The sequence below is a fragment of the Vigna umbellata genome, chromosome 2 (genome assembly GCF_029865625.1).
Source record: "Vigna umbellata cultivar VRB3 chromosome 2, Vumbellata_1.0, whole genome shotgun sequence".
Classification (NCBI taxonomy): Eukaryota; Viridiplantae; Streptophyta; class Magnoliopsida; order Fabales; family Fabaceae; genus Vigna; species Vigna umbellata.
Window position 1 is genome coordinate 42192204 of NC_142166.1, and position 16351 is coordinate 42208554.

A 16351-nucleotide genomic window follows, 5' to 3' on the forward strand; every position below is an offset into this window, starting at 1 on the left:
CGAGTTTGGAGCAATTCTGCGAGCTTGAAAGTTTTATATATTTAATTAAATGTATTATATGACAATAATCCAAGTATTTATGTTTTACAATATTTATTTTTATGAACCATATAACTATAGATTTTATTTATTTAAAGTTATATAATTTTGTAGACCTATTTATATAATTTTTTTTCATCTGAAGTAAACTCTTACGAGTTTCCGAGTCGAGTTTCCGAGTCAAGTTTACTCGACTCTCACAAGTTTACGCAAACTCTCGAATTTGATAACCTTGATTTCAACTTTGTAAAAACCAGACCTTTACATCTCAAACATAATTGTATGGAACAATCAGATGTTACAAAACTTGATAGCTTGACGAGTATTTTGTAACTTGATGTAAAGCATATATCGACCACCCAAAATTGTTATGCATAGAATAAAAAAGTTACACGTTATTACATTTTTATTCAAATGTAGGAAGAGAATTAATTAACCAGCAAATAAATAGATGGAACATGGCGATGCTGGTTTTGATCCTCTAACTGCATAAATTAATAATCAATCCAAGACTAATGTCATTTACATTTTAAAGCAACGGATTCCTTCAGTAATAGGGATATGCTCTGCCTTCTTTCCACAACTTGGCCCTTGGGGACAACAACTTGGCCAAGGGAATCAATAGGATCCGTTACATTTATAAGACACATACAGGTTCCTCTAACCAAGAACCTTTCGAAGTTCATCAGTCAACTTCCCACGACCCGATGGCTCCAACTGCACCAAAATTTCCAAGATATAATGAAGCAAATAATAAACTAAACAGTTTAAGAAAACAAATAGTAACGACATAGCTAATGAAATGGAAAGTTCAAGTTCTTTACCTTGCTTAAAAGGGCTGCAAGACCCTGAGGTAGAGCTTGCAAATCTAGAGCTGAGTCACCAATGTTTGTCAATTGAAGCAACACTTTCTGCACACGCAGTTCCTTTAGTTTATTCTCGTAATTTGCTGGATTGTTCTTCCATTTGAAGAAGGCTTCATCATCCAACCACGCATCTTCTTTACTATTGGCAATATCAGAATTCAAATACCATTCTTTGAGCAAGTTCATTGCAGATGCATGTGACAAATGGTCACCAGCAGCATCTCTCACACTGTTGATCAGTGACTGCTCTCCAATTCTTCGGTGAAGTCTCTGGTAGAAGACAGCTCGGGAGTTACGCCAGTCCAGAACTTCTCTAATTACACCCTTGGCAGCCATTCTTAAGGAAGTATCATGTAGTTCAGCAAACTTTGTGGCTATCTGGGTATACACAGGCAAAAGCTGTTTTTCACGGGATTTAATCTGCGGCTGTAGGGATTCAAAGGCGGCAAGGTCCCTGTTACTCTTGGCTTCCTGAAGTTTTGCCTTCAGAGTTATCAACTGTTGATCCAGTCTACCCATACACTCCAACAATTCCCTTGTTCTGAATTTGATCTCAATCATTCCTTCCGGCTCAAGGACATTACCTTTAGCTGTTCGATCAGCATACATTTCAATGTGGTCTGAATTGATTTGACTGTCAACAACCACCCATGCACCACCTCGGAGTTCCCCCATCATTGGGATGTACACAAATATGGGTTGCTTGTATGTTCTAAGGTTCTCCACAATAGTTGAACCAGCCTGAAGAATTCCTTCAAAAAGGTCCCTTTGCCCTCCTGAAAAGCCTCTCCAGTTTGCGAGAATGAAAAGCGGGAGCTCTTCTCTATTGAAATCCAATATTGCTTGGGCTGTTTTGGTTGCAGAATCAGGAAACCACACTTGCCCAGCTTGAGGAACGACCCTCTCATGAGAATCAAGCTGACCAGGATCAGCAGGTATTATTTGCATCACTGTCTGTGTTTCTACAGCAACAATTCCCACAGGGATTCCTCCAAGCTTTGCCCTTCCTGTAACAACTGTTCTAGCCCATCCCTCCAGTGTCTCCACAAAGCTGTCCTTGTCAAAGATGCCTCCCAGCCATCTTCCATTACCATCCAGGGTTCCAGAAATGGCAGCACGAGGATCACACGAGTTCTCTGGTAAATACTCCACTGGCCTTTCTGGAGGATCAAGAGGCTTAACAATGGGAAGCGCACCACCTATATGAGAAGGAATGTAGCTAAGCCACTTCAAAATAGAATAAACACCTTCAAGATCATCGGAAACTGTAAGATGAACAACTCCATTTGTAGCCATGATTTTGGGTCCACCAAGTTGCATGTGAGAACTGTATACTTCCCGACCTAGAAGTTTGTTTAGTGCTGAAAAACCAGTAAGAATTATGGGCTGATCAAGCCTCTGTATGCATCTCATTCCAAGCCTAGCAAGATAAGCACCTATTCCAACAGTTCTGCCAGTCACATATGTCAATGTAAAAGTTTCCTTGTATGCCCTGGAATAGGCACCAGCAATAGCCCCACTGCCACTCAAGTTTTCAACCCCAAGGCCATCTTCCTTGCCAACAATGGTATCTATAACCCATCTGGTTTCTCCACTTTCAAGCTTTAATTCATGTGCTATGACTGAAGATCCAATCCGAGCATAGTCCTCGGGTGTTAAATATACATACTGAAAGCCATGCTCAGGACTAGATTCCTCAGACCAACCAACTCTGAAACAGTATTTGACTTCCTCTGCTACACCTAAACGGGCACCAGAATTTGCTGCTAAATAAATTAAAGGTAGTTTTCTTTTACATGCAAGATCAGTTACTGCACGGAAGAAAGCATCCTCTCTCGGTCCAAAAGAACCAGCCTTGAAGGTCACATCATTTGAAACAACCAATATTGTTCTTCCAGATGGGAACTCAGGGGTACGCATATCCATAAACCAGGCTACCATACCAACATCATTGAGTCCAGGGTAACGGTCCACAGGAACAAGAGGAGTACCCCAGCTACCTTCTCTCTCTGCAAATTTAAGCTCTGTTACCTTTAGAAGACTTTTATCTTTGGCTCTTTGAAATTCCGGCTGTTGGATTGCCCATGACTGTTCCAAAGCTGTTTCAAATGCCTGCAAGAATTATATCTCTTCAGGAAACATGGTTTGACTACTTGTGTCATCCGGTCATAACAAAAAGTGGAACACTTATATTTCAATTAAATTCACAAAATAGCACGTACAAGTGGAAAATCATAGCAATATGTGGTGCTGTTCTTTCTTGCTGAAAGACGTTTTCGGTCAATAACTCCCAAAGGTTGATAATTTTCGTTCACTGGCACACCATGCAGTGGACCCTTAACCGAGACTGAACTGTATACCACTTTATGAGTGTTGGTATCCTCCTTTTCTCGGTATATCTGAAATTATACAAATTAAGAATCATATCAATATTTATAAATAGTTCCCATTAATAATCCTTCAAATGCATATGAGATATAGCTAAACATGAGAATATATTGTTGACCCCTACAAATTGAAGACCACCATTGTCCACATATATATATTTTTTACGTTGTAAAGGTCACAATTCGTGAATACTGATCAACTTTTCAAGATATCACGAAAAAGAATAAAATTCCACTTGATAAAAAGACATTACTCGTCTGACTTTTTCCCTGCCCAAAGATCCTTATCGATGCAAAGTGTTTAAGACAGCTCTTCTATAGAAACTCAAATAAATGAATTGCTGACACATGAGCTGGTATTTATCAAATTCTTCAGGTTAAAAAATACTTTAAAGGACTGGAAAAATGTAATTGTGTTTGATGCTAATTAGCATTTCTATATCAAATATATGCAAAACACTCCGTGTTAATTATTAAGATCTCACCTTTGCTAGTAAAAAGCAACCTTTTAGAAAGCTAACCGGAAAAGTTGTGGCATGGGGAAAAGATTTTCTTCAAATTTTAAAGTAAAATAGACTTACATGTACAGTGTATGTATGACCAGTCACATTGTTCACAATGACCCTCCAAGCACCATTTGCCTGTCCAACGGCTGCCATCCAGAGCTTGACTTCCCACACAACAACCCCTAATCTATGCATTCTTACACCAACGGATGAATGGATCTCCTGTGCCAGTTCTTCCAAAATTGCCTCAACTGTTGTTTCTTCTTTCCCAGCATCTACATTAATTCTCCTGGTATAACATCCAAATGTAAGACAAAGACAAAGCTTGGCTATATGCTAAAAGAACATATTTGACAAGTTTGTAGCTATAATTACTTGGGATAGGGAACAAGATCGTCTATTTGTTGCTCCCGTATGATATAGAGGTACATATGAGCATGCTCAGGTTTTATATTGGCGTTGTGTGCATTAAGTTCCAACTCCTCCATTGCAGCCATCAAGGACCTAAAAATGCTTCTTGAAGTAAAGGACATAGCCAATTGGATCCGAGATGTTTCTGCATCTAGCCTTTGATATGAAGAAAATCCTTCATTTGTGGTTGGCTGTCTTAGAAGTGTGCGAAGAAACATTCTTTGAATTGGTTGTGGCTTGTTATCCATAACCGTGTAGAGGTGCCATTGACGATCACGAGATGGAGTATACCGTATGTTCTCATAGCCCTTAAGTTTGTCCTATAAACAGACCAATGCTTAAGTTTAAGATCTAGCATATAAGTGGAATTTGCCTTCTCACACCTTATAAAGTACAGGGACTTGAAAAAATAACTAACCAATTCAAGATAAATGGATAGAGGAGGTTCCAAATGGCGCAACAGAGGTTCCTCTGCATAGTACAGCTTTTCTTCTGACCAGTGAAAAGAGTGCCTCATTGGGGCACGTCCTTCATCCCTTTGGATGATACAACTGATTACACCGACACCTGCAGCTCTAATGGTGGAGCCTACTTCCTGCTCTTTGAGTATTTTAGCTAATTTATTGATTCTTTCTTGAGCCTGATCCTCATCACCGCTGCAAAACATCAGAAGTTGCTTGTGTCAAGAAGAAAGAGGAGGTTCATATCAGTAGCTAAAGAGAGTATATGTATACTAGTCCATCTATACTTTGTTTTCTTCTAGGAAACTGTAATTTTAATTTTAGTCAGTGGTCCCATATTTCTCAATCATCAAACCAAAAACTAAGCTACCAGAACTACTTTATAAATCTCAAACAAAATGTAAGCTATAAAACCATTGATGCTTTAACAATTAGGAAAAAAAACAAAAACGAAAGGTTCAAACTAATATGAGGATTTACTGAAACAGTACCTGTCTTGCAATAAACTCATCTGGTTGTTGATGCCCACTAATCCAATATGCATCATATTACCATGGTTAACTGGTTCCGCAGAACCACTGGTCAGTGCGTCATGAAGGTTACTGGTCGCCTCCCTCAATGCAGCACTGATAATTGCAGACAAAAATTGAAGAGATTTAATTACAACCATCACTCCCCACTTTTTCTCACTGTCTTTCTCCTCCACTGATTTCTTCGAAGTTTGGTCTTCAACCCCATTCTTCCTTTCAATGTACTCATCATAGAACTCCCACGTGGCAATAAGACCAGATCTGTGCCATTGTATCCTAACACTCCCTTTGACAAGATAAGGCTGATAGCAAATACTAGAAGTTAGAAAAGCACGTGATAAATATAACAAAGTCAGAAAAATTAAAAAATTTGAAATTATCAGTAAAACTGAAATACCTGGTAGAGTCTGCGAATATAAGTTTCAACGACCCTCCTCTGGAGGGTGTGATCACTGTGATCAAATAAACCCACAAGGGCATCTTCAACAGCCAAAGGAGCACTGACAAGGTCCTCCATTCGGTCGTTGATGGCACTCTTCCTCTTGGGAGTATCAATATTTTCACCATCCTCTGTGAACATCTCTAGTTCAGAGAGACTTCTAGCAATGTTGGATCGAAGTTCACTTAATTTAGTTTGTTCCAGCAGTTGACTTGCCTTTAGTGCCAACTGCATCAAAATAATTACAAATAAGGATTTTGCTCAAAATGTTCCACAGATGTAAAAGTCTCACCCGCAAGATGAAATGGAAAGTAGATAATTGAAGGATGTATATTCACAATGCTCTCCAAGTAGAAGAGATGCCATGTCCTAAAATATGTGATGACTAACATAGAATTCTATTTTCAGCTTGAACAGAATTTCTCAGGGTAATGTCCAACCTCAGAATAACTTGTATGGTTGAGTAAAGAAAAACGGATTAACTGATCCCTGTAAGCAGCAGGATTAGGGTAAACCAATTTATCCATTAGACGCAATATCAGCTTATTTTTACTCTTGATGCCCTGAAAATCACAAAAAATGCAGTTAATTCAATTGCTGTATAATGTCAACAAGACATCGAGGAAGCAAAACACCCTAGCTGAAGTGGTTATAGAAGTTCGTACCTGATGAGAGAGCACAATATCAACAATCTTCAATAAATCCTTCTTGTATTGAAGACGCAGACGTTCAATTACATCAGCCTAGACATCAAGGGAAGGAACATGAATATTCTAGAAAACTGAAAGATAAAGAAAACAACTTTTATATCAGAAGAGTTACTTAGTTCCTCCTAGTCTATATTTTGTTGCCTGATAGACCAGTAATTTGTAACTTCAAATGAACAGCCAAAAGAAGAAAACTAAATATTTTTATTAGTTTTTATATAAAGCTCCCCAAGACAATAAAGAAACCATTTGATTTAGACAAAGAAAGAAAAATATATAATTATCAGTTTGAATCTTGTAAAAACTAGATAAGTGTTAACATCAACCAGAAAAATACTTCCTTTGTCGGTAGAAGTCATAAAAGGTCAAAACAGATTGCCCACATAATATCAGTACAAGCAGCTGAATAATTATAATAACCTGAATATTATCGCTAAATAATTCCTCAACAGAAAGATACTCTTCAAAAAGGGATTGAACAATTATATGGGCATGGCTCTCTCGTCCACCCTCATAAGACTTAACAAGACTCAGAAGAGGTTCAACTAGTCTTTCTTGGGCTCCTTTTTCTTTCTCGGGACAGGAAGAAAGATGAGCCTGCAATGTAAAACATGCCTCATAAATTATTCACATTAAAATGGGAAACATCAAAATGAACAATTCGTGAAAAGAAACTTACTTCAAGAATTCCCTTCAATAATTTGGCAGGGAAATCAACAATTTGGGAGCTTGAAATCCTCTCAAACTCCTTATATTTTGATTCCAGCTGAAAAGCCAAGTTCAACACCCGATTGGATTACTTTTAACGTATTAAACCACAGGGGAAAAAAAAGAAGCATGGTATCTCTTTACCTCATTTTTTAGATCTTTGGGAAGACGGGTTGCCAGAACAGCCAAGCACTCTTGCCATTGAAGGAAAGGCAACTCAGGACTATCAAGACAATTAAGCAAACTTTGCACAACCTGAGATAGTTGTTTAGCTTGTTAACAAGACAAACATACATACATACATACATATATATATATATATATATATATATATATATATATATATATGTCTCAATAATAATAGAATCCAAAAATCTCCTATCTGTAACAGATTACTCAACCACCTAGAATGCAGTAAAATTATAGTGTTTATGAATCAAGGTGAAGACTTCACTCACTTCATCAATATTGTGCTCATACCCAGCAAGAATCATCCTTGCAGCATTTAAGCTTGCTGCACATTTCTGATGAACTTTACCAGAAATTGCAGTAGGAGGTCCCAGGAGTGGGAAGCTCCCTGTGAAGGGCTCTGCCTTTCTTACAGCTGAAGGATCATCTAGGTCAAGACTTGCTATAAGTTCACCAGCCTGCAAAAAGTGATAATATATTATTTATGTTCTTCAATTTCAGCACCTGTACTTCTTTATGGAACTGAATGCTAAATACCTGCATTGCTTGACCTTCAGACATTTTGAAATGAATAATTCCAGAAGCAGGTGAAAGAAGAGGCATGCACATTTTCATGACCTCAACTTCAGCATATGGTGTGTCAGCATCAACATGACTGTCATCCGCGACCAAATATCTCAAAAGCTTGCATGGTGTCTCCGCCACCAACTTTGATGGATCATGATCATTCTGTATAGACAAAAAAGGTTTAAAAACTTACCTTGGACACAAAAGAAATAGTTAATGTTAAAATAAACTCATTTAACCTGAAGCAAGCAAGTTCTTCCATCTATTAGAAGGCGAGTTCCAGCTGCTTCTTCCTCTGCATATATTACATGACTGTTTCCGTCCAGCTGTAACAAGTGGAAGCCTCTAGTTAATAACTCGAACAAAGATATAGAACAAAAGACCAGTCATAAAATAGGGATGTTTAGCATAAACTATACTATTAGCCAAATTGAAGATAAAGTTATTGATGCAGCCAATACTTATTTAGTTTATATTTTCTTTTGGTGAATAATTTACTTTATCACTAGCATCAATTAAACAATGTACTTTAGACACACATCATCTCTTCTAAACAGGCCAATCATACACTATCCATACTAAAGTATTATTTGTTTCTTTAACAAAAATCTTTCCAGTTATGATTTGTTTTAAGTCTTAACTCTGATAAAATAATGCAATCTTTAGATAACGATAAATCAGCTGTACTTAAATGCCCACATTCCTTTCCAATGTTTGGCAAAAAAAAGGTTTGAACATCTCCAGAAAAAATAAGTACTTTTTCACACATAACATTTCTCTAACATACTGATAGAGAAGAACAATGCATTCACAAAGACTTTATGCTAAACGATTAATCCCGATACTAAAATTTTAGAAGCCGGAGCAGCAATTGTTTATGTCTATATCAAGGAAATTATACCAGAAGAATCTAATTAAGATTGAACTAGAAATGCAAAATGTTCACAAACCATGGGATGATATAATTGAGTGTGATAAATAGTACTGTCATGGGGAAAAGTGCAAAATAAATAACACGCATAAAATAGGTGTTTAGAGAACAAATACTTGCCTGCATTAGCAAACCTCCATCACGTAAAGTGTGTATTTCTGCTTCTATCTCTGATTGATTCATTCTCAATCTATAACTTCCAGATCCACCTCGTATCATGTCAATCTAGAAATTGTTTTACAAGATGAGTTACACAAATTTACTCTTGCCTGATATGGCATAAGTCTCAACAAAGGTAAGTAGAAAACCAAATTGACATTTATAAGAATACTTACTGTATATTTGCTTCCCTCAATGTTCAAGGCCACTTGAGAATGGACAAGAGATATGTGCTGTAACAGTTGCAAAAAATTATTTTCATCACTATAGGGTTTAAAGGCACTGAAAACTATAGGATCTTCCCATTCACAATACCTTGGGAGGGATTTGTCCCTTTTCAAGATAGCCAACATAGTCTGAAACCAAAGCTGCACTGCTAGCAGAAGCTTTCTACATTAATTGAAACAATCACGGTTATGAATGCACATATGAAACTAACAAAAGCTCAAGGAGATAACAGATATAACAAACGAAGTTTGCTTACATAGAGTGCCCCTGCAACAACAGAAAGATACCAGGGAGGCCTCTCTGCTCTAACACGCATTGCAATTCTACTATCTAGCCAACCTGTGTGAATTTTGTTGTCTCTGTAGTCAGAAGCCTGTGATCAAATATTGTAATATTGTCACTTCAGCATTTTAAACAACTTTCACAAAACAATTTGTAGTCGTATGAGTAATTTACATTCAGAAGATCAATGGTGTAATCAACATTGGTACGGATTTCTCCCCGAATTTGAATCTCCTTCAGCCCTAGAACCATATTTGCAATTGCTAAAGCCCTAGATTCTCCAAAAGCAAACACATGCCCTGAGGTAAAAGAGACCAGATTAGAAGATAGTATAAGGTGAGTATAGTATGGGAATTGTGTAAATACATGCATAATCCTTATGAACAAGAATGTTAAGGAGAATTTATACCCTACCGTAACAAATTCACCAATAATGAAGTTTGTTATATGCATTACTTAACAGAAGAATCAACATTTCAAAATCATTATCAGAAGCTCTCACTATATCTGAGAAAACTGAGTGGACATGATGTTTTTCTTCTTTGCCCAACAATGATCATCTCTATTCCCTAGCACCTGTAATCTGAAAAACAGAACATCCCTCCATTTCGACGACATTTTTCCTACTCCACCCTTATAATTTGCAAAATGCCACTCTGTCTCTTTTTGTTTTATCAGAGTGAAATATAACCCAGGAAAAGAAGGTTGTAAAATTTTTAGTAAATATATCAAATGTTGTTACACATTATATAACTATTGGGTGTTACATAGTCCATTTAATACCACTAATCCACACATGAGGATGACAACCAACATAAAACTGCAGTGACTATTGAGTTGTCAGTTACACATAAGAAATTATTATGCAACGCTGCTCATTGAAAGTATGAAAGAGGGTCATTGTACACAACCTTATTCTTGCATATGCAAAGAGGGTATTTTTAGATTAAACTCAACCAACTAGTCACCAAGGCGCAACTTTATTCTTGTGCCAAGGCTCACCCTTAAACTATTACCACTGCTTATTGTCGAGACCTATGAAGAAAAATTTTACATAAACAAGCAAATGTGCCTGCACACATCTGTTGATACATGCATTGAGATTTCCGTTTTCCCAACCTTCCATCAAATCCAACTGGACATCCTAGCTCTTGGCTCTACTTCTAAAAGATCATGAGTTCAAATATTAATCATATGTCCCATAACAAGTGAGGTGTACTGTTCATTATTCATTGAAAGAAGATGGAGAAGGTAAAAAAGAACAAGATAGATCCACAACATGATGCATCTACTAGATTCCATCCTATAATCTCAAAGAGAAGATTGTCCAACTGATTTATAAGTTGCAGTTCACGAATTTAGGCAAGTGATGTGAGACTTTCTAACACCCCTCCTCTCTCGATGCCTACCAAATAGGAGATGACACCGGAATATATGATTCACCAAGATAGGCTGTATATAGGCTCTTGTACCATGTTTACATCTTAAGACCACTTCCCATTAGATGAAGTTTTCCAACAAACGTATAAGCTACACCCTAGAATTAAGGCAGGTGGTGTGTGAACTCTAAACATTATCAACACAATACTATGGAATATGCAAGTTCCCAATTGAAGATCATAATGATATATTGGTCATTTGAAAATCAATAGTAGTTAATTTTCTTACTTGTTTAATTAATTAATTTTACTACTTACCAAACTGTGAATCTGAGAATTCATGAATTCCTCCTCCAGACTGCAGATATATAATTCAACAAACTTTAGCACCACAACATTTGTTATGCCTGCATCTGAAGAAACAGAAGACTTACCTTGACAGAGAAGTATGCCCACACATTTGGCTTGCTTTTAAAGCTAAGCTCCTGCACAAATACTTGAACTCAGTACATGTTACAAGATGAATGAAGCAACAGATGATATTGATGTTGGACTTGGTAATTAACCTGCACTTTGCCACTCGTAGGCTTAAAGCCATCATCGGGGTCCTCACTAGTCACTCGCACAGCCACACAATGACCTTTTGGCTTTGTGGATTGTGCTTTGTCAAAATCAAAAGGGGTAGCTAAAGCTGAAGTTTTTCTCCAAGCATCATATCCCCCACCATGCTCCACCCCATAGAAACGCCTTATCTCTATTAAAGGAGACACATGAAATACATGTAAGAAATTAAATAATAGAAAATAGGAAAGCAAATATCAGTAAAGAATAATTTAAACTATTCATTGGGTCCCAACCGTTTCCTCATTTTAAATTTAAGTCTATACGAGAAAATTGTAATTTTTAGTCCCTAATAAAATTTTGAAGAAAATTAAACAATGCAAGGAAGGCTTAGTAGCAGATTTACACTGCAAGAAAAATCTCTAGTTTTGGGTACAACTTATCTTTTATACAAATGTAGGGACTAGTACTTAAAATTCTCTCATGTAGGGAATAAATTTAAAGCTGGTACAACTATAATGAAGTACCAACTCTGATCCAGACACCGGACACACACTAACATGGACATCAGGATATGGCTAATGTCCAAAGTATAGGACACATCTAATATTTATTTTAATATAACAAAAATCTCAAATGAAAATGAAAATTTATATGATTCACACTAAAAACAAATTTGTAAAGTTATAGTTTTTCTATAATAATGGCTCTCAATTAAATTTTTGGAAACATACATCTTAAAAGTTAGAATAACTAGTTAAGCCTTATGAAAACAAACATCAACAGAAATATTATGCGGCTTACAAGTTTTATAATATAAGTTGGTTTCTTCTAATTTTTCTTATTTTTTTATGATAGCAGTGTCTAGGAAGTGTTTAGTCAATAATAGGTGCGGTTCACTCTCTTTACTTGTGTTCAAATATGTCCAAGTTTCCAAGATTTCTCAGAGGTATAAGAACTAAAAAGAATAATTCTGACAATATTAGAGTGTCAACATGTGTCATTTGGCGACATGCTATTTTACAAAGTTGTCAGTGCTTCCTAGGGATCAAGTCAATAATTTAACCTAAAGAATATATCTGAAGTTGTACCAGGAATTTGCCAGAGGGGGACACCCATTCCAACGGAAACTTGGGCTGCAGGCAGATTTATCTCTGCTATCCACTCAGTAACAGGATGTTCAACCTACATAACAATAACAAAAACAATCACTGATGGTGAAAAACAAAATAATATAAAAACAAAACAAGGTCTGGGAAGTAGGAAGAACTAATTTCAAGCCAAGCCACTTTCCTAACTAATCTCCAAAAATATAACAGAAGCATTTCCCAAACATAAGTATTAAGCTAAAAGGTAGTTGAGGGCTACCTGTAGCCGAGGGTTCAACTCTAAAAAGTAGTACTCTCCAGTTTCCATACTGTAAAGATACTCAACAGTAGCCGCCCCGACATAATTTACTGATTTAGCCAACCTTCTAGCTGCTTGCTCCAGTTTTTTCACTGTTTCTATGGGTGCTACGGTAATGGGACCCTCCTCAATAATCTGTTACAGACGATTGATTAGGTAAATTGAGAGATTCATTTCACCATGGCAATTTGTTGGCAACAAAACGCTTGTGTACCTTTTGGTGCCTCCTTTGAACACTGCAATCACGACTATGCAAAGCTGCAACATTTCCATACTGATCACAAAGTAACTGGACTTCTAGATGTCGACTCTATTTAGAACAAAAGAGATTATCAGAATTCGACCAAGACCTTAGAATCATGTTCTTTCAGATCAAAGTTCAGTGGATTATCTAACCTGGGATGCAACCTTCATTATAAATATAGGTGAACCCGGAACTTCACCTTGGACTTGCTTGAACAATGCCCTTACCTCATCATCATTATGAACCTAAAAAGCCACATGACTGTTAGTTTCTAAATTTCACCAAATAAATCATACCAAAATAAGATCCGCACAAGAATGTTTCTTGTTCTTATAGGTATATACGGAGTTTTCAATTTGAAAACAATTAACATACTCCTGGAAGACAAAGTAAGGTTACAAGGGTAACTGCGTGAATGCTATAGGATTTTCTAAATGCTACAGTAGGGTTTATGTAAGAAGCAAACCTTTCTTATGCCTTTACCACCACCACCCCAAGATGCTTTGATCATTGCAGGGTATCCTACAACTTGACAACTAGCTACTGCTTCCTCTGTTGTATACACACACGCTTCCCGATAAATTTCATCAGGAATAGTAACCAAGGAACTTTCAGGAGGAATTTTCACCTGTAAGAAGAAACTTCAACTCGTGAGCAGGGCATCTCTCACAAAAGAAAAGCACTATAATAGGAGATTGAAATCTACATGAGAACCACTCCATCGAAGGGTTGGCACTTCTGCTGCTTGAGCAATCAAGGATGAACCAATTTTATCTCCCAATGCAGCCATAGATATGGCAGGAGGTCCGAGAAATACAATTCCTTTTGCTTTTAATGCATCTGGAAGCTCAGGATTTTCTGAAGCATGACCCCAACCAGGCCACACGGCATCAACATGAGTTATCTCAGCCATCTGGGCAGTACATTTTATGCCAATACACAGAATTTGTAAGTTATATAGGACAAAAAAGAATCAGTATTACATAAGGACTCAAATCACTATAGTGACAAGAATGAACTGCATTGAGCTATAGGCAACAAAGATCCAGCAACAGGAACAAATTGGCAATACCAACTTTTTATAGAATGAATATTTTATGTCTGGAAGATCAATAGCATTATGTTTGTTATATATGACATTCAATTTGATTACCTTTAAAAAATTAGAAAAATTAAATATACATGGCGAAGTATAGTTTCCATCCGTACTGTCTTTTTTTCACTTTTCTGAACAAAATATGCATGGCATTTTGAATTACAAAATCTCATGAAGTCAACATCACACACCTCAAGAATAAGCTGCACATTGGCATAGTTATTGTTATTGGTCCCACCAGGTACTTCCACAAATTGATCAGCTATTCTGATATGTTCGGCATTGATTCTCATGTCCTCTGGAGTAGCCATGGCAACCAACAAGATGGCTTTTTCTGTTCCAAACGTCTCATTGGCCCAGCTCCTAACACTACGTATAAATTTGACTGCTGCCATTCCATTGTTTGCAATTAAAATGCTATGAATTGGCCTGTTCCCGCCAAGGGCATTGCAGAATTCATCTACTTCGGATATTGCAGCAGGGTGCCTATTTGGCTGTACACTATTTGCATATCCATTCCGACGCCCAATGTCAGCCATTATTGTTCTCCTTCTGTATGTCTCCTACAACATAACAAAAAAAGATACCAGCAGCTCAAGACATACGATAATAAATTACGAGCTAGGATTCCTTTTTCTCAATTTATATTGCTTGTTCAGTAAACTTTTTGAAGAATCATTCGTCCAACTTAATATATTGATGAATTCAAGATAAATCATATAATTAAGAAGTTAAAAATCCATCTCAACTTTTACAGGCATCTTCGGCATGATGTAAAAGAAAATGGAAAAACAAAAGAAAAAGTTACAAAGTTCTTTTTGCTCAACCACATATGGACTTGGTTAGAAACTAACAGATTTGAAAACACTGACAACTGTGGCTGATACGATTAACTCATTTTGGAAAATCGGGATGCCACGCATAAAAATCTGTCACAAATCCATTCCTCCCAAACCTGCAGATTTCACTCTAAGATACAAACAATCAAACACATCCTACTAGTTCACTCTCACTCTCAGATGCGGTATGGCGAAAACATAAATTGCAAAAGAAAATCATTAAAGAACAGGACAGCATCTAGTGATAACTCACTACTACCTTTTCAAGCAATTAACCCCTCTTCAACTTCCGATTCAGCAAACAGACAGATTTTTTACTAGAGCAGACAAACTCAAAAACAAACAAAAGGACAAAAAAAAAGGGCTCTTCTTTTCCTTCACCAACAGCATAGAATTCACAGAGTTTTCAACATTAAGTGGGTGTGCATAAAAAAAACGGAAAAAAACAAAAATAGAAATAAAGTCAAAGAGAATTACACAAAGAGAACACAAAAAAGGAAGAAGATAAAGGATAACAGCACAGACCTTGGAAAGAAAGCTGGGCTGACGAAATCAAGAATTTCTTTTTGTTGTTTTTAATTTTATTCTACAAAATTGGTGGGAGTTAGAGAAGCATTGAGAGCTTAAGAAGGTGGGTTACAAGTGAGAGAGTTGTTGGGCTATTCCATGCGAATGGTGATGATGATCAGTGGCAGTGATCATGCACAAACCAAACCAAACCAAATAGTGAAAAAGTTGGATGGGATTGAGTGAGGTAGGTTTGGGTTGGGTTGGGTCGCTCTATTCAATGAAAGCTGCACGTGGTACCTGCCTTTGCCACACCTCTTGAGGAACTAGTATTAGTAGTAGTTCCCTCCCAGCTACCCACCTCTCTCTCTCACGCTTTCTCTCTCTTTGTGACTGATGCGAATAAATTAGTGGTGATAATTCAAATAATCAGTAAAAAAAGGGTTCAAAGAATTGGGGTTTGGCTGGGTAGAAGGAGGAGATGTATGTGACGTCATCAAAAGATGAATGAATCTAATCTACCACAACACATGTAAACAAACATGTAGCATGATTGAGGTGCCTCTCTTGACTATGCGTTGTGCTGTGTTGTTTTGTTCTGTTGGTGGTCACTGGTGTTCTCCACCAACCCTTCTTCCTTCTACGAGTAGACGTGGATGAGTCAAATATGGAAGCTATGTTCCTTCCTCCAATTTCACCGATTACAATTACTGCATCCATCGTCTCCACTTCTATCCCTTTTTAGTATTATTTTAATTCAAATTCCCATTATCCACATAAATACATGCTACTTTCAGTTAATCAAATCATATTTTTAAGGAACCAACATTTCCTTCCCATTTTTTTGTTCGCCGTGAAATTTTTTTTACGTTAAAAACAAGATTCTTATGTATAAGAAATTCATATAA

The 16351-nt window shown here is 37.0% G+C and overlaps 1 protein-coding gene across 1 annotated transcript; it reads right to left on the minus strand.

Annotated features, from left to right (window-relative positions):
- Positions 1 to 390: 390 nt before the first annotated feature.
- Positions 391 to 16099, minus strand: LOC124848275 (acetyl-CoA carboxylase 1-like). The gene is made up of 32 exons (XM_088106904.1): positions 15462 to 16099; positions 14289 to 14660; positions 13708 to 13914; positions 13468 to 13629; positions 13154 to 13246; positions 12972 to 13067; positions 12719 to 12892; positions 12442 to 12535; positions 11356 to 11543; positions 11224 to 11274; positions 11108 to 11147; positions 9585 to 9709; positions 9385 to 9501; positions 9216 to 9290; positions 9077 to 9133; positions 8862 to 8966; positions 8050 to 8136; positions 7781 to 7972; positions 7513 to 7701; positions 7199 to 7309; positions 7026 to 7112; positions 6767 to 6943; positions 6305 to 6382; positions 6080 to 6202; positions 5598 to 5867; positions 5162 to 5502; positions 4628 to 4865; positions 4174 to 4529; positions 3874 to 4087; positions 3128 to 3304; positions 864 to 3017; positions 391 to 756 (listed from the first exon to the last, which is right to left on the minus strand). Exons 2-32 carry the CDS (start codon positions 14634 to 14636, stop codon positions 700 to 702), a joined length of 6783 nt encoding a protein of 2260 aa, XP_087963030.1. The 5' UTR covers positions 14637 to 14660; positions 15462 to 16099; the 3' UTR covers positions 391 to 699.
- Between the last annotated feature and the right edge of the window lie 252 nt (positions 16100 to 16351).